At 41.3% G+C, this 25816-nt stretch overlaps 1 protein-coding gene across 3 annotated transcripts in view; it reads left to right on the forward strand.

Moving 5' to 3' along the window:
• Window positions 1–21269, forward strand: part of UXS1 (UDP-glucuronate decarboxylase 1) — a 65088-nt gene extending 43819 nt beyond the window's left edge. For 2 of the 3 annotated variants that reach the window (XM_068137678.1, XM_068137687.1), the window contains 6 exons: window positions 7523–7642; window positions 10382–10425; window positions 12070–12130; window positions 14474–14531; window positions 16866–16969; window positions 19895–21267. In XM_068137678.1, the coding sequence (XP_067993779.1) occupies window positions 7523–7642; window positions 10382–10425; window positions 12070–12130; window positions 14474–14531; window positions 16866–16969; window positions 19895–20026 (519 nt within the window). In that variant the 3' untranslated portion in view covers window positions 20027–21267. Of the gene's footprint in view, window positions 1–7522; window positions 7643–10381; window positions 10426–12069; window positions 12131–14473; window positions 14532–16865; window positions 16970–19894 lie in introns of all 3 variants that reach the window. The other variant, XM_068137668.1, reaches the window with a different exon arrangement.
• The last annotated feature ends 4547 nt before the right edge of the window (window positions 21270–25816 follow it).

A 25816-nucleotide genomic window follows, 5' to 3' on the forward strand; every position in this document is an offset into this window, starting at 1 on the left:
GTCTTGTTGGTTTATTCTGACCCTATGAATTAAGTGTTTCTTGATTTTATCTTCCTTTACACCTCATGTCTTTCAACAAGACAAACAGTTCTCCGTATCACAGAGTCCAAGGGCAGTAGTAACATTCAGTGCTATGTAAGCATCTCTTTGAAAGGACAGAGATAGAGGGAGCAAAATATTTGCTGAAGAATTGCAGGGCTCTCAAATTCAAAGCACATGTACGAGTTCATCTTGTGAAAGGCACCTGAGTGTGTGGTTTGAGGAGGTAGTTGCTATAGGCTTCTGGGATTGTCTCTCCTTCCATAAATTCATGTGGGAGGTTGAGTCAGCCGAGCTCCTTAGTGTGAGTGGAAGTACCTGCTTCTAAACATTTCTCAAGTGACTAGGTCTTTAGTTCCTTGTGCTGTTTAACTGGGAACCAAGTTGCATCCTCTGATTCAAACTTCAGCATTGCCTTCATCTCTTTTTTTCAGTGCTTATTAGCACTCCCTCCTGGAAAGCCTTTCTCAGTTCACTGAGTTGCCTTAAGATGCAAGGCATCGTTTTGAAACTCTCTTACAATGACAACTTGTTGATCTATTTGCTGTCTTCATTCTGTACTCTTACCTTTGTTACTGTTGTGCTTATCCTTACCTGTCCTTCTCAAGTTCTCTTCTGCATAAACGTCAAATACAGGCGCATGACTTGCTTATAGGTATGATACAGTTGCACAGCAAGTATTTTTTGCTCCTCCCCAGAACTTCTGTTTTACTAGATAAGGTAGTACTACCATTTTGCAAATGCAAGTAAGGTCATCCTAGACATATGTAGGTGGAGAAAACATAGGTGCAGGGAGGATAACTAGGTGGGAGAGGACTTTCAGCATGAAGTGAATGTTTTGTATATTAAGGGTGTTATGGGAACTAACTTTAATTTCTCCTCTTATACCGTTGATCTGTACGGAAATTCTCCAGAGGTGAAGCAACACTTGAGATCACTGTGGAATGTTGCAGGGCTCAGTTGTTCTTGACATGATGTGACAGACATTTTAGATTAGAGGTGAAATTTAATATACTAATGTGAGAGAGTAACATGGAAGTGCATTGCAAGTACAGCATGAGGGTGATTTTTCTGGTTTAATTCACAAATTGAGCTGGTTTCAATAATCATAAAAAGCTTTCATGTAAAATGTAGTTATTGAAAGCTCTTGATTGAATTGCAACTGAAAAGGCATTGAGTAGTGAATAACGAGGTAGTTATTGAGTAATTAGATAGAAAACAAATAGCGATGTTGAATTAAAGCAGTTTGGTTTAATGTCTTTTGGGAGTTTATCCTGTATTCTCTCATTATTGCTCATTACGTTCTTTTCATGATACTTAACTTAGATTATTTTTAAGCACACAGCATTCATTTTTGGCATTGGCACATGAAGTTTGCTGGCAGTTTGTTTAAGAAAAATGCAGAATCAGTGTTGGTTTTGTGGAATAATGGTATTGAATTGTTTGTGGTTCTGACAGCAAATGGGGAGAAGAGGAGGCATTGCATCTCCTGAGGGCAGTAGTCAAAAGCCCAGACAATAGTCTTTTAATGACATACAGTGGCTACTGTTGGATGTATACCAAGCCAAAGCAGGTGAAGTGTTAAGAGCCATCATGGATCCCTTCAGCTTTTTAGGAGCAGTGCAGAGGGATACCAAGGAGTGTTAGTGAAGCGAAATTTGGAGAGGTGAGTCTGTAAGATGATATAGGAAGGTCAGCTACCTTGGGCATTGCCTGTAAGGTACAGCTGAAATACTACAGTTCTCTTACTGCTGATTCAAAGGGTGCTGACAACCCTGAAGTGCAGGCATCAGCACTGCAACTGGTGTCCCATCTGAGTTATCATTTACTAAGTCAGTGGAATTCTGAAAAAGATAAAATAAATCATCCACAACTCCTTTACAAAGTGTGAGAGGTTTTGCAGTCACAGTGGTGTTAGTATTTTCAGTAGATGTGGCAATTCCATTGAAATGGTCAAGTATTCTTTGTTATTGGTTGCTTTTATCCTGATTAACTGGCTCTGCTTTGAAAGAGGAAGTAGTGCTGCTTTCAGTCATTGTAACTGCATCATGCACTATTGCTCTAAACACATTAGTAAGGCATGTGCTTTCACCTGTAACTGTCACTGTTACACTGACTCATTTATCTCTGCAGAACTCTTCGTTAGGCAGATGACTGGGCTGCATGGGAAATAGTGTGGCCGGCAGGAGCAGGGAGGTCATTGTGCCCCTGTACTCAGCACTGGTTAGGCCACACCTTGAGTACTGTGTACAGTTCTGGGTCAATTTAAGAAGGATACTGAGACACTTGAACGTGTCCAGAGAAGGGCAACAAGGCTGGGGAGAGGTCTCAAGCACAAGCCCTATGAGGAGAGGCTGAGGGAGCTGGGATTGTTTAGCCTGGAGAAGAGGAGGCTCAGGGGAGACCTCGTTGGGGAGGCCTACAGCTACCTGAAGGGAGGTTGTAGCCAGGTGGGCGTTGGTCTCTTCTCCCAGGCAACCAGCACCAGAACAAGAGGACACAGTCTCAAGCTGCACCAGGGGAAGTTTAGGCTTCAGGTGAGGAGAAAGTTCTTCACAGAAGGAGTTACTGGCCCTTGGAATGTGCTGCCTGGGGAGGTGGTTGAGTCACTGTCCCTGGAGGTGTTCAAGAGGGTGGATGTGGCACTTGAAGCCATAGTCTAGTTAGTCATGAGATATTGGGTTGGACTTGATGATCTCTGAGGTCTTTTCCAACCTTACTGATTCTATGATTACAATTAAATTGTCTGGAGTATATATTGCTGTTTGTTTGCATGTATTCCTGACCCTTACTGGAAACTTTCTGGAAGCTGTGATACAGCTCTCATTCACTGAGCATTATTGCACTGGTTTTGCTATCTATCACCTCATGTTCAGAAGCCATGTTGTGCAGTAAGATATTGAAGGTAGAATTCCTGTCTGAAGGGAGTAATCTCCAAATTCAGACAGATGTACTTAAGTGGGTATGCATCCCTTCCCAATGGCAATACCTCCATCAAAGTGTTGGTGGAACAGGCCTGTGGCTGTTTGCATTGCCCATGTACAGTACATATAAGAGGCATGCAAGGTGAGGCAAGTGCTGGAAGTAGGACACACTTTTATAGGGATGTGTAACTAATGGTTTGAGAAGACCTCAGAGGAAAATTGTACTGTCCCTAGTCTAGTAAGTGTTGAACTATAAGCATGGCAATATTTCAACTGTAAGATAAGCGTACTGGAGGTGTTCCTCAGTTGTATTCAGGGACCTGCATTATGCCAAAAGTAGAGTCAGATAATTATGATTGTCTTTTCTGGCTTGATTAGGAGCTTTACTGTGCGTGAAATTCAGATCTCAGCTTCGCTGTTTCTGTGAAACATTGGTAATCAGGAATTAATCTAATATTGTTTATACAGTAGGCAGTACATGTATGTAAGATACTTTCCCTCAAGCCTCAGTGCAAAGTATTGTAGTTAAACACATCAGAGATGGATCCTGGTGAACACTGTGCTAGTAATTCTGCTGTGGTTACAATTTAGGGTTTTGGGAACAATTTTGCATTAATGATCTCTGAAGGACGTGGGATAGAATATGAAGCAGTAAGAAATGGACTATTAAAGCAAGGGATGCAGGCAACAATTTTAGTAATTTTAGATGAAGCATTTATAAAGGCTAGTGTCAGATCACACTGATAATCATGTAACTGTCTGAGCTTTCCCTGGCAGATTCTTTTAATTCATGCAAATTGTCTGCTAGAGAGCAGCTTATGGTGGCTTTCCCTTTCCTGATTCTGTGTGCAGGGAGATTTACTTCATTTTTTGACGGTCAGCTGGATCCACACTCTTTACAGAGAAGGAAGCACTGTTAATTAGTAAGAGCAGCTTGCCTGATATCCTTATGATATGGATATGGCAGCCACAGCCTGCCATTTCAGTTAAAAGAACCTCTTGACAATTGAATTTGAATTGTTTTCTGTATTGATTTATTTTCTGAAAAAGTCAGTGCAAAGAAATATTTTTGTAAAAGACTTATAAAACTAAAGTACATATTTTAAAATTAACATGTTATCGTAGTATCCTTGATACTTTCTGGAGCAGGGATCGCTGGAATTAAAGTAGCAAAGACTTGTGTTGAAGACTGTACAAGTTTGTTTAGCAGGGGAGACTGGGTGACTAATGTTATTTTCTGACTGGCAGCTATAGAATAGTCTGAGTGTTCAGAGGAGGTATCTCTGTAAGCCATAACAATCTTTTCTGTATCTCTCTTCTCTTTTCTTTACATCTGTATGGTCTTTGTGAATGTGTCTGTGCTGATAAATAATAGAGTGAGCCAAAGTGCTTTAATAGCCCACAATGCTGCATTTTATTAGCTTGCTCCTAGGCTCTTTTTTGGATTACTCAAGGGAATTTCTCTCTGGTTAATGTGCTATAGGAAGGCATAGTCTTAAACTCTGAAGACAGAATCTGGTTAATCACTTGATCTCAGTGTCAGGGATTAGTCTCAAGCTGTCTTTAGCCAAGTAAGTTTTTCTCCTTTCTATAGGATATAATAAAATATTGTATGTGACTTACTGCCACAAGTCTGGTTAAGTAATGTGGTGGAAGTAGTCGGTCATAGTTATTAACATGTTTTTAATATTCAGAGTAACAGGACACCATAAGTATTTTTAAGGCAGTTAGTACAAAAAGGCATAGTTACTCAATGTGCAAAAAGGATTGTTTCAAAGGGCATGCTAGTGAAATGGCTTCAGAATTTCTTATGTAGATCCCAATTTTACAGGCACAAATAAACTGAGCTGCACAGAAAATAGTTTTTTTTCAAAGCAGTAGGCTGCACAGAAAAGCTTTGCTAGATAACACTATAAATTAAAAGTTACTCATTTTAAAAGGCAACATTACACTGGTGAGAGGGGAATAAACAGAAGGGAGAATAGATACTGGATTCACTGTGGCTATGAGTAAGTGCCTATAGAGGATGTGTTGTTTTTTTGCTTTTTCTAGAATCCTTTCTATTTTCCAGCCAATACTGGAAAACAAGGCTGCTACTGTAGCTAATGTAGTACAAGAGAGGCTTTTTGGTCAGCACTGTTAAATGAGTTATTTTTATCTCGAGTACTATCTTCCAAGAGCCTCATTTTCTGTACTTGTTATTAATGGCAATATCTGGAAAGCCCACATGAATTGCAATCCCTGCCTAAAGGAGTCAGTGTCCTTTTAAAGACAGAGTGGTGAGCAAAACCAAAAAAAAAACCCAAGCAACTGTCAGAGTGTTTATATTCAGATACAGTGAATGCACTGGGAATGGCTCTGTAATATGCTACTGGAAGTGCATGTTGGACATGTTACACTGGCATGCTTTTTTAGCTAACAGGAAATTTGCATGGGAAGGGACTTTATGCACTTTCCAGCATCTCTTAGCTAGAGTCAAGTGGATATTTTGAGGTTATTTTTTTTTGCTCTCTTGTGGATGCAAGCTTGTTGTGTGCCCAAAAACCCACGACTTTGGTTTTTTCTATGGCACAGGTTACCTCCTGGTTACTGGTTGCTTACCATTTGGTTGCGAATAGAAGCGGTGATCATGGCAACTGAAACCCTACCTGCATTTAAGCAGACTGAGTATTATTTGTCCTTCTCCATACTAGGAAGAGTTGGCTATTACCTATACCATGTGGTGCTTCCCATTTCTCATCACTAAGTGTTAAAGTTGCCTTTTGACACTCACTCTCATCTGCAAAACAATAATGCTCTTGGTTTCACAGATGATCAGATTTCCCTGCAAGTTTCTCTTGCATGTGAAGCTACATTAATTTCCATGAAAAATGTGTTTCTGTGTCTCTGATGTGTGAAGTGTATATGAGCTGCAGCCTTCAGCCACAGATGTGGCTCTTTGTCTTCTAAGAAGATGACAAGCATTGGTCTAAGCCCTAGTAAAAGGCACTGGAAATACTAGATGTTCTATGTGTCCTCTGAAAGAGTAACTGAATGTTTGCAACTCCAGAACATTGTTCTTGTGACTTCAGTTGCTTTGGTTGAATCAGCAGCACAAAGTTTGCTTCAGATTAAAAGTGTTTCCTTGTGACTGATACAAAGATGACTTTTTCTGGGAGGGTGAAAGACCAGAAAATGTGAGGAGGATGCATAGGACTGGGCTGAAGTTGGCACTTTCTTTCCTGCCTTATTGCTATCGCTATCACATGGTAGCATCTATCTGTTTACAGTGCACCACACTGCTCTGAACTCACCAGCAGCCAAGTGCATGCTTGAGCTCACAAAGACCAAACATCCTTCTTGTAGACTTGTTTGTCCAAATGAATATGTCAATAATCAAAATGTGTCCAATGTGTGTCAATAAACAGAAAACACCTAGAGACAACTGCAGTCTCTCAATGTTAAAATGTTTTGTCCAGACAGTTTCCAGTTTTACAGATTTGTTGCATTTTGCTTTGAGTATTTGCAATATATCATGCAGAAAGGACTTCAAGGATGGATAGAAGTGTTCCTTGGGAAAAACTAAGCCATCAAAGAGACCTGGATTCTAATGCATGTGTTTACACAGCCTAATAGTAGAAGAAAGCTAAGAAACAGTGTTGATTGTGGTTAGAAATCCACTCATAGCATTCACAGAAATACTTATCTGAAGTGTGAACTTCTCTAAATTTTGGAAATGCTGCCTTGGTGCTCTAACTGGTGACTGTGAGACTTCAGTTATGTGCAAAAATGAAGATAAGTCCCAGGTGAGACCCCACCTGGAGTACTGTGTCCAGTTCTGGAGCCCCTATTACAAGAGGGATGTGGAGGTGCTGGAACGTGTCCAGAGAAGGGCCACAAGGATGATCAGAGGGCTGGAGCACCTCTCCTATGAGGACAGACTGAAGGAGTTGGGGCTGTTCAGTCTGGAGAAGGGAAGGCTCCCAGGTGACCTCATTGTGGCCTTCCAGGATCTGAAGGGGGCCTACAGGAAGGCTGGGGAAGGACTTCTCAGGATCTCAGGTAGTGATAGGACTAGGGGGAATGGAATGAAGCTGGAGGTGGGGAGATTCAGGCTAGATGTGAGGAGGAGGTTCTTCACCATGAGAGTGGTGAAACCCTGGAATGGGTTGTCCAGGGAGGTGGTCGAGGCCCCATCCCTGGAGGTGTTTAAGAGCAGGCTGGATGAGGCTCTGGCCAGCCTGATCTAGTGTGGGGTGTCCCTGCCCATGGCAGGGAGGTTGGAACTAGATGATCCTTGTGGTCCCTTCCAACCCTGAATGATACTATGATAAGTTATTGTTGGAAGGGCACTACTGAAAAAACTCAAGAGTTCTTGGAAGAAAAGGCACATGCTGAAATCATCCATTGCATGCACTGCAGTTTCCAGTACTTTGGAGGAGAGTTTAGAAGTATTTCATGGTGAGAAAACAATAGATGTAACATCTGTAAGAGGGATCCTTAAAGACAGCTTTTGGACATGGCAGATTTAATTTCCACTCCTATTAAGGTAATAACAGTTCTTTTTCTGTTGCCTACAGGAAGGAGTTGAAGTGAGAGTTGCCAGAATATTCAATACGTTCGGCCCTCGAATGCACATGAATGATGGTAGAGTTGTCAGTAACTTCATTCTACAAGCTCTTCAGGGAGAACCACTGACAGTAAGTAATGGCAATGACCTCTCTGTGATGTGAAGAACTGATTTTGCTTATATCCTATCTTTATGTACCATGAAAGAGGATGGATTTTAGAAAACACTTCAATTTCTTCTCCTGTCCTAAAAATCTAGTCTTTCAGTATACCAAGTTCAGAACACAGAATGTTAGGAGTTGGAAGCAACCTCCAGAAATCACATAGTCCACCCCACCTACCCAAGCAGGATCACCCAGGGCAGGCCACACAGGAACACATCCAGACAGGTTTTGAAAGTCTCCAAAGATGAGACTCCACAGTCTCTCTGGGCAGCCTGTTCCACTGCTTCATCACCCTCACCATAAAGAAGTGACCCCAGGGGTCCAAGTGCCAAGCTCCCCATATTCCAAATGATTCTCCCAACTATTTTGACCCATACATATATAATGATTTCCAGTCCCTTACAGTGTCTCCTCACACTGAGGTGGAACCTCCTGTGTTCCAGCTTATATCCGTTGTTCTTTGTCCTGTCACTGGGCACCACCTAAAAGAGACTAATACCTTCATCCTGACACCTACCCCTGAGATATTTATAGACATTGATAAGATCCCCTCTTGGCCTTCTCTTGTCAAGACTAAACAGCCCCAGTTCTCTCACTCATTCTTCCTAGGAGATATACTCGAGTCCCCCAGTCATCCTTGTAACCCTAAATTTTCCTTGTGTGATGTAAAATTAAAGGCTTTCAGGCTATATCACATACTAGGAAATAAAGATAGTCAGGATGGGTGTTGTTACCATTGACAGACTGGTGTGGCAGGACCTACCTCTATGCAGCTAAATACTCCTGCTGAAACAAGTTGCCACATCCAAGCTATTTGCTGTGAATGGTCTTTGGCTCTTGATAATGCTTAAGGAATGTCAGATCATTGTCTGGGAGAGCAGGAGCTGGCACAGGCCAGTACTCTGTCTAAGATGCTGCTGGTAATTTAGCAATAAAGACAACGCCTGACCTACACCCTGATCCTGTCTAGTTTACTGTTATAATACAATCCATGGGATATTTCAGAGCATCAATAAGAGATGTCTGGAGTCAGTGCTGTGGGAGGGAATACTGAAAGCTTCTTTAAACAATTATTTTTGTATCTGCTGTTCTGTCTAGATTTTATCCAGAATGTAACAGAGGATAAAATAGAACATTTTGCCCAGCATCACTGTGCTGCAGGGACTAACTGTCTTACATTAAAAATATACTAAATATAAAAAAATAACTAAGGGAAGTTTTTTAGCTGACCAGGTCAAATAAAATCAACTGTCAGCAATAAGCAGTAGTTGAGATGAAAAAACAATGTCACCCTTGTATCATCATGGAATTTGGCTGAATAGAACACCAAGTGCTGAGCTTTTTTAGAAATTGAATGTGTTGACAGTCTCTTTAAAGTAATTGTTAAAATGAAGTAAATAAACTCTTGAGAAAGCAATCTCTTTAATGTGAAGAAATTACAGCCTATGCAAACATTGACATTGTTGCTTTGTATTGCTGTAAAGGAGGGGCTTACTAAGAGAAACTGGGAGGAGGAAACTGTGTTGTATTTTCCAGCCACTGCTTGTGAGGCAGAAAAGGTAGACACATGGGTGACTTCACAGAAATCATGCACAAATAGATAATTCTGAAAATCTTATCCTATAAACCAAAAGGAAACAATCTGGGAGCTTTATACACACACATAAAACCTTCTTCCTATTTGCTTCGAGAGTCCATCAAGCTGTCAATGTGCTCTCCTAGCGCATTTCTCTCAGAATCAGTTACTGGGTAAACCTCAGGCCCCTGCAGTTACCCAGTGCCTACTGAAATGTGAAGCCTTTTGGTTCTGAATTGACCTCAGAAAGCAGCAGGCTTACCAAATGACAGATGATGGCCTGCATACCAATTGTATTGTCTTTCCTGAAAACAAACATGCTTTCTGCTCTGTCTTTCCAAAAAAGCTTTTCTATCGTAGCAGATCGATGGTAAGGTACATGTGTCTCAAGCTAAACTGAAGTGTTTTCTCCTCTTCAGTGTGCCTGTTAATAGCTGTCAGAATTTAAATATTCCTGTTCTATGGAATTTAATACAGCACACAATTCAACTGTGGAAAAAAATTACCTGATACTGTCATATACACTCTTAGTATAGTTTCATGCCTGTTTCAGCTTAAACAGCATACTTGCTCCAAAGCAACATCACATAACCTGAGAAAAAAATCTGATTTTTTATTTTATTTTATCTTAACTGTCCTGGTTGCTTTAAATGCTTACAGTGCTACTTTTCTTGACAGTTTTTGAGAGACTACTAATGTTTGGTGGTCTCCTTGAAGCTGACTGTTGTTAACGAATGAGTAAAAATTATTCATCATAACCACATCTTAGTAGTCTGAGGTTTGCTTTAAATATTTGGTGTTCTTTGCTGGCTGAGTGCATGCTGCAGCCTCTTTCAGTGTTCCAGGAGAGGACAAAGCAACACTGTCCTACATCCCTGGGAATGTTCCCTACATGCAGAGTTCTGGTTAACAAATTGCCTGAGGTTATGTTTACCGGAGACATGCAAGGTTAAGAATACCTTCAAAGAATCAATATTCTGCTAAAGGCTCTGCAAGCACAACTTTTTCCTTTCCTTTCCTGTAACGTTGATCATGTTTCTCCTTGAGACATTTTTCTAGAATAGTGAGGAAAAGATAATTGGGCTAGAGAGGACTTTTATGTTACTTTTCTTATTTTCCTCTGGTTTTAGGTCTATGGACCTGGAACTCAGACAAGAGCTTTCCAGTATGTCAGGTAAGCCTTGTTTGTATTCTCTGATGTTTACTTAACTTGATGGGTCTTTGAGCTTGGCCAACTTTGCATACATTTGCATTTTAGCAAAAGAAATTATTTCCATCCTCTGGCCAGCCTTAATTTCAGAAGGGAGACAAGGAAGCTTTTAAAAGTTCAAAAACAGAAACAAGAAAAATAGTTGAATATTGAAATATTAATGTATTCTTCCCTTCAAGGGACAGCAGCTAGCAGGCAGGTGAGTTTGTAATGTTGAGCAGTTTGTCACTCCCTGCATTTTAATGCAATGCTGCCACCGTGTGTCTTTGGCCATGACGTGGTCAGCACATCTGCTGTACATCTATGCATCTAGGGGAAGGAACTGCTTGAAGGGTGTATTGTTGTAGTTAATGTTTGCAGTGTAAGCAGTGCCAGAATGTACTTTCACAATGAAAAGTGTATCTGTTCTTTAGATTCTTTTGTTCTGTCATGCTAGCTGAACTTCCATGTCAGTCTTCTGAGTTTTTTTAATCATTCTCCAGTTGGAAATGTTCTCTGTCTCTGTTAAAAGTAATAAGGGCTATAAGGATGAGTAAAAGACAGTCCTCTCTTATGAGGTAACACAGAGAGACCAGGTGCTGTTTGGTCTGGAGAAAAGAAGGCTGAGGAGACCTTATTAATGTCTACAAATACCTGAAGGATGACTGTCAGGAGGTTGGAACCAGTCTCTTTTCAGTGCTAGCCAGTGATGAAGCACAATGAATGGAAGCTCAATCACAGGAAATACCATCTTAACACGAGAGAAAAATGCTTTACAGTGAGGGTGTTGGAGCACTGGAACAGGCTGCCCAGAGAGGTTGTAAAACCTCCTTCTCTGGAGATCTTCAAAACCTGCTAAGACACATTCCTGTGTGACCTGCCCTAAGAGGTCCTGCTTTGCAGAGGGATTGGATTCAATGATCTCATGAGGTCCCTTCCAACCCTTAGCATTCTATGAATAACAGCAATTTACAGACATTATGGAAACCCCCATCAGTTCAAAATAGCCACTTCTTACCTGATGGTTGTAAGTCATAATGAAAGGCATCTGGATTTGCATGTCCAGTGGCAAGCTGCTAAGATTGTTACTGATAACTTTGCGTTATTTTGCTAGGGAGACCAAAATACTGATTTTTAATAAACTTGGTTTAAGATTTTCTGAAAGCAAGAAAGCATTCAAACTGCAGAGCCAGGTGGTGGTGTCCTGTGCCTCTGTATTACAACCTACTCTGTTGTTGTGAATGGTTAGAAATAGGCCGCTAAGTATGCTTGGGTACTGGAGGGAAGAGGACATACTAATTGGTTTTTAGTAACTTGACTGTTTTTTTATATTCTTTGATACACTTCAATGAGCCAAGGTATCCCAAAGATAATTACTCTTCCAACCCAGTTCAGTGTATCTTAAAATGTAGACTGTCTAACAAACAGCTGAGAAAACACGCATCTGACTGTGTAACAAACAGCTGAGAAAACACGCATCCATTGAAGTATACACTGTAAATCAGATTTCAGTATTCCTTGGTTACCTGATCTGGTTTACTCGAGCTCTGAGGAGGCAATTCTTTTTTTAGACAAAAATACTGCTTACAGGGAAGCAGAAATTGCCTCAATCTGTTCTTTTCTTTGTAGTGATCTCGTGAATGGATTGGTGGCATTGATGAACAGCAATGTCAGCAGTCCTGTCAACTTGGTGAGTATCAGAACTTTGCTCTACTGTGTTTAGTTTGCAGTGGGCAATGGCCCCTGTGTTCCTCCTCATCACTGATGCTGATTTGTAGAAGAAAGAAACTCAGCAAAAACCCCACCTCTTTCCACGATGAATAATGTATTCTTCCATGTATTTTCTTTATATGTAGGAATATTTAGCCCCGAGGCATTGAGATCACATAATTCCAAAAATAGAATGAATTTTCTGGTGTTTTTCATTTGGTTTAGTAAAAAGATTTATGTAATTAGAATATGGGGGGGAAAAGAAAAAAAAACAAAACAAGTGAGTGGGAGCACACAAATCACACTAAGGAAATGACTGAAGTCTGGTTTTAATGAAAAAAACACTGAAGGAATACTTGCTTCATACTAGCCTTGACTAGAGGAAAGTGAGATAATAACTGATGATACAAGTTTTTTATCTTGATTAAGGCTACTTAGAAGTTAGCACTTACACTCAAAAGATTTTTGTTCTGTCCCATTGGTTGTCAGCTTGTTGTCAGCAGTGGATATAAGAACAGGAAAAGAGTGCATGTGCCAGGTCATTTCTGCGTATGCCAACTTTTGACAAATCAGATGTTGAACTCTGCAGGGCAGTTGTTCACTAGAGCTTCCTTTTTTACTGTGGCCATGAATTAATTTCTATGTTTCTATCCAAATGCTGATATTTTAAAACACCACCATATATTTTGTCTCCAGAAAACTCAGTATTTAAGTCTGTATGTCCCTCAGTGTTCAGCGGTAGGACAAACAAGATGTAATAAAAATAGGTTTTTCCATAAGGTAGGGAGTGGAGGGAATTGATTCTGATGAAGGTGTTTTGATTGGGATTAAATAAATGAGGCAGGAATTAGACAAATATAGTTAGCTTTATTTTCCTGAAAACCCCACCCCAAAATTACATACAAAACTGATTACATTTATTTACAGGTTCCATTCGGTCATGACTTCTACAAAGATGCTTATGGGCAAGTTTAATACAATTTAGAGAATTCAAAAAATGGAAAAGGCTAAGCCACAAAATAGCTTTACCCCACTTCAAAATCAGAGGCAATCCAGGACCCTAGGGAAAAGCTGAGAATGCCAGTTTTACTCAGAGGACAGAGTAGGAATTTGGAGATGGTCCCTAGGGTCTCTCTTCCGTGGCAGGCTTCAGAACTGCAAGTTTATAATCCAATGTGTGGATAATGCGGCACAAATCCAAAGGGAAAAAAGGGACCCACCAAAATTAAAGTGTCCGCAGACACAGCTCCCACGAGGCAAACTCATGTAGCAGCACTGTCTGAGCAGTGCAAGAGAAGCCACACTACCAGCCTGTTCCAGCCACCAGCCGCAGTTTTACAGCAGGCTGGGTCACTCCAGCAGCAGACAGGGAGCAGATCTGGGGAGAAGCCGGGTCCGAGTGCTGATCTCTCTAATTTTGCCACAAATCCAGAGTGAGAGCAGAGCAAGTCCAAAATGAGCGCCAAAAATTATCCCAAAATGAGAGCCCAGACTGCTTGCTTTTCAGATTTTCCTAGACAATGTGTCCAGTGCCAAATTATACTGGGCACAAAGAACCCAGCCAGTCACAATTCCAAATCCCAGCGCAGGCTTCTCCCACAGGTGAATACATGTGAGAGACCTCAGCTCCTGGTGGGAAGCATGGGCACCTTTTTACCTGTCCCACAGCAGGAGGGAGGCAATTTTATACCTTTGTGGGGTGAAGGGAGGTTTGGAGTGCCCTGCAACAGAAGGTGAGCTAATGCTAGCAGGAAGCTTTTAGCATTTCATAATAAAATGTAGATCAGGAGTTCACATGCAAGTTTTATGTTAAGAAAAGGAATGTTTTATAGGAAAGAAACTAGCCCTTATGCATATTGATATGTAAACTGTCATAAAGGCAGAAGTAATTATTTGCTGCTAAAATTAGTTTTCTTCCCTAATTTTGGATGAACTGAGAATATTGTATACTACTTTGTTACAGCGTCTCTCCTCAACTCATCAGAGTCCTTGAATCCAGATTTCAAACTGATGATGTGGTTATGTGGCCCACTGAATTGCATATGCCTTTACTCTGCTTGAGGTTTATTACCCTATTCTCTGCAGACTGATTTTTTGGGCCACATTGAACTACCAAGGCAGATGTAATGGCAGGAGACTTTCCTGATGAGTATGGAGCTTCTCAGAGATCTTTTGTTTTTTTATCAAAGTAGGAGTAAGGTATAATGTTCAGTTTTTTCAGAAAGAGTTTAACATGACCCTGTTAGAAACATCTCATGTCAGAAAGCTAGCATGTCATTAGGTATTTAATTGTTATTGTAATGAATATCCCTCCTATTTCTAGGGAAACCCAGAAGAGCACACTATCTTAGAATTTGCCCAGTTAATCAAAAAACTTGTTGGTGAGTATGATAAGTAATTCATAATAAAACTGATGTAATACTGATTATTACTTAATTGGTGTGTGTAATATATGGATAATTTAACAGGTCTTTGCATTTATTTGTAACTTTATCAAAGACATTTAAGATCATCCAAATGCTCTCAATTACAAGTAAAATACTGCAGGAACAGTGGAATGAATATCTGTGCAATCTATACTTACTATTTTGCATCACATTTATGCATTTTTTAAATTTGTTTTGGCACGAGGGCAATGTGTAAATGAAATGTAAAACACATGAATGAAAACATCTTAGCTGAAATACAGATACTTCAGCAAGCTGTTTTTTCACACTGTTCTCCTTTAGCTACCATTAAAAACCTCCTGCTGTGGTGGAGTCTTTCTATACTTTTCACTGATCTACCCAGTGACTCTTGCAAGGGCTTTCAGTGCTTCCCTTGTATGTGATTGGGAAGAAAACACAGTGACTTTCTCTTCATTCTTGCTCTGATACTTGTAGCAAATCAGATTACTCAAGGATGGAAGCAAAAGTCTGTGCTTAGTCTTCTACTGTGACTTCCTAATGACATGAAACATAGTGATGCCATTAACTAAGGGATTTTAGTCTATAGGTTCCAGAAGTCCTTCTGAAGAGTCTGAAAAAGACAAGGTCAAACATACAGTACAGAAGCTGATGCATGTGATGTTATTGATAGAGGACTGTTCCCTCTGGAAAACTTCTATGAATCCAGAGATCAGAGAAGGAAAGTGAAAATCATGCCACCAAACTTATCGGGCACCTATAATAATTGTTACTTCCATTTATCTGCTCACAAATGGATCTATTTCAGCCTTCACAAATAGGCAGTATAGTTTTACATAAAATCCCACAGTAACATGACATATAAACCATTTGCTAGATTTGGTGTGAGAAATTGTTCTGTTTCTGTGTGTTGTCATGAGGAAAGGCAAGTTCTGTGTTGTCTATTCAAATCAGACTGGAGAGTCTGGGCAAAGAGCAAGTGAAGCCCTTTTACAATGGAAAGCACTAACAGAATCACAGGCTGGTTGAGGTTGACAGGCACCTCTGGAGGTGATTTGGTCCAACCCTTCTACTGCTGGCAGTTGCACAGGACCATGTCCATAGTGCTTTTTACTATCTCCCAAGGATGGAGACTCTAGAGTTTCACTGGGCAATCTATGCCAGTGCTGGGTCATCCTCACAGTAAATCAGTATTTCTTGATGGTCAGAAGGAACCTTCTGTGTTTCAGAGGCCCGCCGCCACTGGTCCTGTCACTGGACACCACTGAAAAGAGCTTGGCACCCTCTTCTTTACTCCCCTGTCAGATATTTATACAGATACATAAAGTCTCCCTGAGCCTTCTATTCTCTAGGCTGAACAATCCCAACATTCCTAGCCTGTCCTCATAGGAAAGATACTTCTGTCCCTTCAATAGTCTTAGGAGCCATTCATTGTACACTCTCTTCAGTATGACCATGTCTCTCTTGTACTAGGGAGCCCAGATCTGGATCCAGTACTCCAGATGTATTTCATCAGTGCTGAGTAGAGTAGGAAGCTCACCTCCCTTGACCTGTTGGCAGCACTCCTCCTAATGCATCCCAGGATATCTTTTGCCTTCTTTGTGGCAAGGGCCCATCACTGGCTCATATTTAACTTGCTGTCTATCAGGACCCCCCGGTCCCTTTCCTGCTAAACTGCTGTCCAGCTGGTTGTCCCCCAGCACATACCAGTGCCTTGGGGTTGTCGCTCCCCATGTACAGGACTTTGAGCTTCGTATTGAACTTCATGAAGTTCTCATAAGCCTCCTGCTTCCTTTCTTGGGGTCCCTCTTGATCACAGCACAACCCTCTGGTGTATCAGCAGCTCAGTATTGACCCTTGGGATCACTAGTTATCAACCTTCAGCTAGGTCAACACCCTCTGGGCCCAGCCAGTTTTCAATCCTCCTCAGTGTTTGTTCATCCAGCCCACAATAAGGTTGTTATAGGAGACAGTGTCAAAAGCATCATTGGTGACAAGGTAGATGTTATCCACTGCTCTGGTCTTGGCTACTAAAGTGGTCATTTCATTGTAGCAGGTTATTAGACTGGTCAAACCTAGCTTCTTTTTTGTGAATCCATGCTGAAAGCTTTGTGAAATGCTTTGTGAGAGTCCGTGTTGCTTTGGGACAGCTGGTTCACCCAGGTGTTGCCTGCAGTGTAGCTGTTTATGGAAAGCATTTCAGTGGTAGAATTATGAAGCAGAAAGCCTTAATGGTCCAATAGGTATGGAACATGTAAATGCAAAGCAGAGTGAATTGTGGATGATGATGCTCAGTTTCTTGTTTAATAGGGAGTGGGAGCGAAATCCAGTTTCTCTCAGAAGCACAGGATGACCCTCAGAAACGAAAACCTGACATCAGAAAAGCCAAGCTATTGCTTGGCTGGGAACCTGTGGTATGTACAGTTGTATTACCGTTGTGTGCAAAAACTTGGGGAGGCAGAAGGGGGTAAGGGAGGACCACAGAATAATGATTTGTTTTCCTTATCAGAGTATCTGCTTAGTATAATCTTCAGAACTGCTGTTTAAAACACTGTGTATTGTATATTGTCATAGCTTATGATTCAGGAAGTGCTGGATGAGACTGTGTGGCCTGTACCATGCAGAAGAGCATGTTAGCATTCCTCACTTAAGTAGGGAAAAAATACACAACAACAAACCAACCCAAAAAAACAAAACCCAACCACATTTTTAGGATAAGCATTTTAACTTGAGGAGAGGCTGAGGGAGCTGGGATTGTTTAGCCTGGAGAAGAGGAGGCTCAGGGGTGACCTCATTGCCCTCCACAACTACCAGAAAGGTGGTTGCAGCCGGGAAGGGGTTGGTCTCTTCTCCCAGGCAACCAGCACCAGAACAAGGGGACACAGTCTCAAGCTGCGCCAGGGGAGGTTTAGACTCGAGGTGAGGAGGAAGTTCTTCACCAAGCGAGTCATTCGTCATTGGAACGGGCTGTCCCTGGAGGCGTTCAAGAGGGGATTGGACGTGGCACTTGGTGCCATGGTAGAATAGAATAGAATAGAATAGAATAGAATAGAATAGAATAGAATAGACCAGACCAGACCAGACCAGACCAGACCAGACCAGGTTGGAAAAGACCTTTGAGATCATCAAGTCCAACCTACTACCCAACACCATCTAATCAACTAAACCATGGCACCACCTGCCCCATCCAGTCCCCTCTTAAAGACCTCCAGTGATGGTGACTCCACCACCTCCCTGGGCAGCACATTCCAAAGGCCAATCTTTCTGTGAAGAATTTCTTCCTGACATCCAGCCCAAACCTTCCCTGGCACAGCTTGAGACTGCGTCCCCTTGTTCTGGTGCTGGTTGCCTGGGAGAAGAGACCAACCCCTTCCCGGCTACAACCACCTTTCTGGTAGTTGTGGATGGCAATGAGGTCACCCCTGAGCCTCCTCTTCTCCAGGCTAAACAATCCCAGCTCCCTCAGCCTCTCCTCATAGGGCTTGTGCTCCAAACCCTTCACCAGCTTTGCTGCCCTTCTCTGGACACATTCCAGTCATGGGGTCTGTGTTGATAGGTTGGACTCGATGATCCTCGAGGTCCTTTCCAACCTAAGTTATACTGTGATACTGTGAACTTCTTTCACTTGCATATTAAGATGTTTTATACCTTTCTGTAAGACCAATGAATCCTTCGAAATGCATGGCACATAGTTACGGGTGCTAATAAGTGTTGCTGCAGTCCTCCTTCCTGTTTTACTCTGGTAACACAGATTATGGAAGAGAGAGTTTTGCTTTTATTTTATTAAAATATTTTTAGACAAATTTTTAAGTCTATTTTTATGGTGCTCTGTAGCATCACTGGGACCAGAAACTTTGTTTGGATTAACATGGTGTAGTATGAGCACTAGAATAGTGTTCCAGTTTTCAGTTTGTTTAAAGGGAAGTACATTAAACTCAGGTGAAAGAGAAGCCAACCAGATTTTGCTTATTATTATTATTTATTTTAGCATTATTTTATTTCATATTCTGGTGAGTTATGGTCTATGGGGGTCTGGGTAGAGATAAGCTTGACATGTGTTCAGGGTTTGTCTGACATCTCACCACCCACAAACCCACAGTAATGTCTGTCCACCTCTAAAGCTTAGTTACCAGCCATCAGGCAATGTCAAGATTGTGGTTGTTCTGCACAGCAGTTGCACAGGAAATGCAAAATGCGCATGCTTGCTGTAATTTGCTTCCTTAACCGTTTTGATGAAGTTGTCTGTGGAAATGTATAACCAGGCATAGCTGGTAGAAGCTGCTTGATTCAGGGAGGTAAGGTCTACTTAATCCCCAGAAAGGGTGTGACTTTCTTAGCCTGCTCTGCATTCTAGCTGGCACAGTGCCTTGCAGGCTTTTTTAGATTTGCAGACAAAATTTTTTCCAGGAAGCATGTGAACCTGTCTAGTAAATGTAAGCCTATTAGTAGAAAAAGGAAGCTCCAAATCCCTCTGAAAGGATTCACAGAGGCACCAGATATTAATAGACTGTGTCTGAAAGCACAGGAACTATGGCAAGTGTTACAATCACAAAAGGTTTAAAACAGTTACCTTTTATACTTCTGACCTTTTGTGTTCAGCAGTCAGTACCAACACTTACTCTGAAGGACAGTGCAGTGTTGGTACATCAAGGTGATTAGGTTTTGTGCTGCTCTTTTATCCTCTGGTGTTGATGGTGGTGTCAGCAAGCGTGTCTGAGCAGATGGCTTCTGGGAAGAGCAGGCTGTATGTCTGTTGTTCTGTCTACAAGTTAGAGTGTTTAAATACAGGCATAGAATACCAAAAAATTAACAATTACTTGTATAGGATTTAAAAATACCAACTGAAGATACTGGATGATAATTTGTAACCCCTTTTCTGTGTATCAGTGGAGCACTGGAGAAATAAATAAAAACTAAAAGAAAACCCCACCACCTTCATACCTTTCTGTGATAGATAGCATTCCATGAGATTCTGCAAAAGAGGATCTTTAATCATTAAAAACAGAAGGGGCTTAGATTTTTGTGTGCTTATCTCTTCTAATGCATTATGAATTAAAAGTAGAATTATGTAAGTCTGTTTTGACACTGACCAGACGGATCATAACCATCCGATGAGATTAAAATTGGTTGTGTTTTTGGCTGGGTACGTCAGAAATGTGTGTGTTGTGTTTAAAAGCTAACGTGCATTAGCAGTGCAGAAATGTAACCAGTGTGTGGTGCTGTTAATACTTCTATTGGCTGTGAGTGAAGCTTCCTAGTAGTCATTTGATAGCTGTATTAAAAAAGAGAACTGTTGTGAACTTAGAGTGAAATTATTCTCTCTTCGTTTTTGGGAACAGGTCCCACTGGAAGAAGGTTTGAATAAAGCAATTCATTACTTCCGTAAAGAACTTGAATATCAGGCAAACAATCAGTATATCCCCAAACCAAAACCTGCAAGGATGAAAAAAGGAAGAACAAGACATAACTGAAGACTGTTAGTTGGAGAGGAAATTCCTTGCTTGACATTCGACAGATGTGATTTTTTGTTTGTTTGTTTTGTTTTGTTTTGGGAGAGACTTTGAAACAGGTATCATGAAGAACAAACTGGAATTTCATTCTGAAGCTTGCTTTAAAGAAGTGGATGTGCCTAAAAATAACAAACTATTATTCCCCTCCCCCTGCAAATCTTGCCTTGCACTTTTTAAATCTGTCTTTTTATGTAAAATAGAGTAGAAGCATCTTTTAGTATCTTCAAGTTTTATATCTTGCTGTGAGATCATTTTGTTGTGACTGTCCTTGACAGTTTTATTTACTGGTTTCTTTGTGAAGCTGAAGATAAACACAAATGGGGTGGAAAATGCCAATTTATTTATAAATGGGAGCTATAAAATATGGTATGTTCTACTATGCATAAGAGAAAGCTAGTGGTGTTGTCAGGTGACAGATACTGACATCTAAGCATAGAGGAGTTTGAGAGAATTCTGTATGAGAGCTTTATGTATTCTTTAAAGGAGAGATTTTTTCCAAAGGTTTAGTTTTAGTTGTACACTTGAATTTGAGATATTTTCATTGATTACCATGGATAAGGATATTTTGAATCACTACTGTGTTGTGCATACTCTGGGAATAAAGTTAATGTATTATTGGTTACAGTGGTTGAATATGCTATTTTAATAAAATACTGAAACTTCTAATTACTAATTTCAGGGTTTTACTGTGGACACTTCTCTGGCTTTAAACATCTGTGCATTTATGGTGTATTAATTAGAAAGTAATAGTCTGTAAATAATTGACTCAAAGTTAATAACATTGATTTTTCACTGCTTGTTTCTTAAGAGATAAATTACAGGTTGCACAATGTCTGTTGAAATAGACTGGACCAAACCATCACGATTTATTCCACTTGAGATGGTTGATATAGTTGATGCTGGAGTACAAGATACTCTCAAATTGTAGCCTCCCTAATGGAGGAAATGTTCCCGTTTCAAGCAGTTATTGTATTGCCAGTAAACACTTTCAGCTTTGATAACGATGTCTGTCGTAAAAAAAAACCCAACAAACTACCCCAAACAGACATAAAAATCATTGCCTTTTATTTTTAGTAGTTCCCCTTTATTTTTTAATACTTAACACTAAATACCCAGGAAGAGATATTGACAAAGTTTTTAAAGGATATTGTGGCTTAGTGCCACCCAAAATTAAAAATCCTATATCTCATAAAGCAAAATAAATTGACTTTATCTCATTAAAGCCTGGTGTTTTATTAGCTTTTGAGTATCTTTAGATGGCTGGTTGAAGTGGGCATTACCTGTAGCAATGACCTGATGCCCAGACCAAGAGAAGATTGTGAGAGCCATGGTATGTAGGCCACCTTGTCTGAGCATACCATTCACCAGAGCTTCATGATGCTTTCAAGGCTGTCTGGTAAAGTTCCTCAGGAGTCCAGCAGTTCTGTGGCTTCTGTGTTCATTTGTGTGGCCTGCCTGGACCAAGTCTGCAGTGATCCTTTTAAGACAAAACTGTTTCTTCCCTGCTCACATAGGCAGGTTTTTCTTCCAGTGGAAATCTGCCATGCAGCTAAGATGGAGAGCCAAGGATCATTTTCCTGTCTGGACTCAGATGCCAAATTCAGGCATTACACATTGCCTCCATCTTTTCACAGCAAAGCAGCTTGAGGTCTTTTTGTTTGAAGCTTTTTTCTAGGTACTGCTAGGGCATTTATTTCATACTAAATTGCCTAAGAAGTGCCACCATGGTGTGCAGTACTCCAAATGTGCCTGTGACCTGTCATTACTGATAACACAAAGCACAGCCTCTCTCTGTACTTGAACCCACAGCTGGATGTATGTGAAAGTAGTGCCCCCTATTTTAGTAGTTCTGTGGTGAGAACTGTTAATCATCTCCCAGCACAGTGGTTTTAACATTTGAGCTCTAGACATAGAGGAAGGTGCTCTTTCTCCTTGTATTTTACTCCTCATACAGATTGTGCCATTGGAAACCAAAGCATCTGTGGAGAAGCGCACAAGGGTGCAAGCCTGGTCCAGCATTTAGAGAATAAATAGGAGCTGTGGGTTACAACTGTGACTTCCAGAGCTGGTTTATTTAGTCCAATGACTGCAGTGCAAAGTATGCAAACTGTACTGGAACAAACGTGCTTCTGGAGGCTAGCATGAAATGTGCATTTTCCAAAAGAAAAAAAACCAAATTCCCTCAGGAAGTCTGAATGTTTGGGTAGTACAGATACGGATTTAAAGGCATTTCAGGTTACCTCACAGCCTGACCTGCTTCATAAAAGGAGAAAATTGGAGAGAGGGCAAATGGCTGGTACCAGTACAACCCATCTGTGAGTATGTGGCATGCCTCCCACTGGGCCAGAGAGACAGATTGTGCTGATTTGCTACTTTCTGCGTACTGTTTCTAGTTTTTGCTTCAGAGGTTTCTGATTCAGTTCCCATATGCTTTCTAAATGCTGTCTTCCAGAAACAGCAGCTGAGGCAGCTGTTGCCTATTGTGTTGGAGGCCTTCTAGCTGATTCAAAAGGTGTGAATCTTGAGTGTTCAAACACAGTCTGGTAGTGCTTGAGACTGAAGGTCTGGGGTAATGTCAAATTTGGTCTACTCTGAACAGAGTCCTTGAGAAGGCAGATGAGGTTTTGCATACTGGTTCTTTCTGCTCCTGTCTGAGGTTAAACATCTTGGCATGAGAGATGCATCAAGTTTTCAGGGAGCCACAGGTGAGAAACAGCTACTGCCTCTCCAAAAGAGCCATTTTGGATGGAGGGAGGTAGAATACATCACTGAAAGCTTGGAAACAGGACTTGGGAGTAAATGAAGCCAAGATGTGTCCTCATCTCCATACCTGAACACAATGTGTTGTAAATTTACTTTTTTATTATTATTTACTTCCAGGACACTGGACAGTTGGGATTTTCTGCTGTCACCTGATCAGGCAGGCAAGGTAAAACTTAACATGAGCAGACCTGAGGTGCCTATTTATTCACACTGATCTGCATGAATGGGCAGCTCAGCTGGTGTTAGGTGTAGTCCTCTCTCAGCAGGGTATATGCAATGTAGCAGAGGTCTCTGCCAAACTGGCCAGCTTTGTGCTGGTGCTGCCTTCTAGAAGGGAAGATGTTCAAGGCATCTGCTGATGTGGATTCCTTCAACCTCATAAGGACAACCACATTTGCTGCTGAAAGTTAGTAAGAGTGTGAGGTGCATAGTTGAATTTTTTTCTTTTAAACCTAGTGTACTTTTTGCTTTATATGTACAGTGCTCAGAAGCATTGTAAGCCACATTGCTGGTCTATAGACAAGCTACAGCGGGGCTTGCAAACCTGATTTATTTGAAACAGTTCTGTGAGTGTGTAGCCCAGAGAAGCCTCATGTCTAGCTTTAGGTTAGAAATTTTCAATTATTTTTTTTTGGTCTGTGGGGAAATGATCTGACAGTCCTCCTGTGTCTGGGATGTTTGCAGCTTCTATTAACCTATATAGAACCTGATGGGTTTAGTAGCCAGTGAGCTCACTGTCCTCTGGGCATTTATGAATGTCTTTTTGTCACCCATTGTTTCAGTATATTTGAGAAAACTTCCACTCTTGTTGTATAGCATTGGAATTGAGTTTCAAAGTTGAGGGAAAGAGGTGGGGGGGGAGGGGAAGACACAAAACACAATTGCATAAATTCATTAGCCTTAGCTAAGAGATTATAGAGGGCTAAACAGAGCTTTGATTAGTGTGACAGATTCAGCTAGTCCACGGGCCTTTATTAGTAGTGGGTTTAATGCTACTTGGGGCCAAGAAGTCCTTGAAGGTTGTTAAGATGCTGATCAGAGAAGGCCTGTTCACAGGAAGAAGATGCTTTGTTAATAGTAGGGAAAGCGTGTGGTCAATGTTGCTAACATCCATGCATCCCCTTGCTGAAATCAGTGGGAATGTTGGTCTCTTCTCCCAGGCAACCAGCACCAGAACAAGAGGACACAGTCTCAAGCTGCGCCAGGGGAGGTTTAGGCTGGATGTTAGGAAGAAGTTCTTCATAGAGTGATTGGCCATTGGAATGTGCTGCCCAGAGAGGTGGTGGAGTCACCATCACTGGAGGTACCACAGTATCACAGTATCACTTGGAAAGGACCTCAGGGATCATCGAGTCCAACCTATCAACACAGACCCCATGACTAGACCATGGCACCAAGTGCCACGTCCAATCTCCCCTTGAAGATGTTTAGGAAGGTGTTTAGGAAGGTGTTTAGGAAGAGACTGGATGGGGCACATGGTGCCATGGTTTAGTTGATTAGATGGTGTTGGGTGATAGGTTGGACTCGATGATGCCTTGAAGCTATCAGAAAAGGCAGCAGTTCATGTGAAGAAAAGCACAGCTCCTTCCATATAGCAAGAGGTTCCTGAATGTGATTCCACATCAGGGGAAGATTTTGCTAAAATAATTCATATTTCTTGCAAAAACCAGACTCACATTCTCTATTCCTTTTCCCAGTCCCTTTCCTTCCTCACTTGCATATTCTCTAATGTGCAAATGTGGAAATGACTTTTTGTCCACCTTGTCTTGTTACCATTTACAGCCAGGAACAAACAACAATGGGTTTACTCTTGCTGTTTTCCCTAGTTTCTGACATGCTCTTCAGCAAGGACAGGGGTCCTCTGAATTCCTTGGACCGTGCTGTGGCTGAAACAGATGGAAGTTCCAAATCATGAAGCCACAGAGTAGTATAGGATGGATTTATGTACAACAATCTGGCTTTTGTCCAGTCCACTGCAGATAAAACTGTTTTGAGCAAGGAAGTTAAGCCTTTCACCTGGGAAAGGACCTGAGTTAAAAGTGCTAAATCCCCATCCCCAACGTCTTTGACTTAGAAGTAGGAACTTTAAGGTAGTGAAGGCCTCAAAATAAGAAAATCAATACATGTTTAAAGCTGCAGATGAAGACACTGGATCTGGAGAGAGACATCTTTGTCTAAACTCAGGGGAGTATATGAGAGTAGCGATAGGGGTGTGGCAATAGTACTTCTGTAGTTTGATATTGAGGTTACCTGGCAGGTATTACCAATAAAGGAGATAGGACTGCCCCATCAGTCTGACTGCTGGGCTTGCCTGGCTGACACCCACAAGCTGGGGAATGTCTTAACATTGGGTCTTGTAGAACCGAGCTATGGCCAAGCTGTTCCTCCTCTGTAAGGGAGGCACAATGAACAATGGCTGCTCCTCTGCCTTGGTGCAGAGATTGCGTCATGTGAAAGCTGGGGTGGCTGGGGATTATGATGATATGAAGCACTCTGTGCTGTTTGCATAGCAGAATAGACAAGCTTGGAGAGAGTGCAGTTTTGTTTGTTCTGGGACAAATAATCAAAGGAAATTAAGTTTGTTAATGTAGTTTGAAGCACTCTGTGCATATTTACATGCATTTTAAATAGTTTTCCTCCTTTTGTCTAATCCTGTGATTACAACATTGCAACTGCTGCACCTCAAATCAGGTGGACCCCTCTGCAAGAAGGAAGGTGCCCTCAACTCAGAGCTGGGTTGACCCCAGCCAGCAGCCAGGTACCTACACACCCATTCACTCCCCCTACCCCAACAAGACAAGGGAGAGAATAAGAAAAGCAAGATGTTAGCAAACTTGAGGATTGAGGTAAGAGCAGTCTGATAAGTGAAGGAAAGAAGGAGAAAATTAAAACCCAAATAATGCAAAGGACACTCAATATCTCCCTGATGCCCAGCCAGTCTCTGAGCAGTGACTACCATGGAGGGCAGAACTCCCGTCCCTTTGTTCC

Source organism: Melanerpes formicivorus, unplaced genomic scaffold (genome assembly GCF_026170545.1).
Source record: "Melanerpes formicivorus ecotype bairdi unplaced genomic scaffold, bMelFor1.0.p_v2 SCAF_1, whole genome shotgun sequence".
In the NCBI taxonomy this organism is placed as follows: Eukaryota; Metazoa; Chordata; class Aves; order Piciformes; family Picidae; genus Melanerpes; species Melanerpes formicivorus.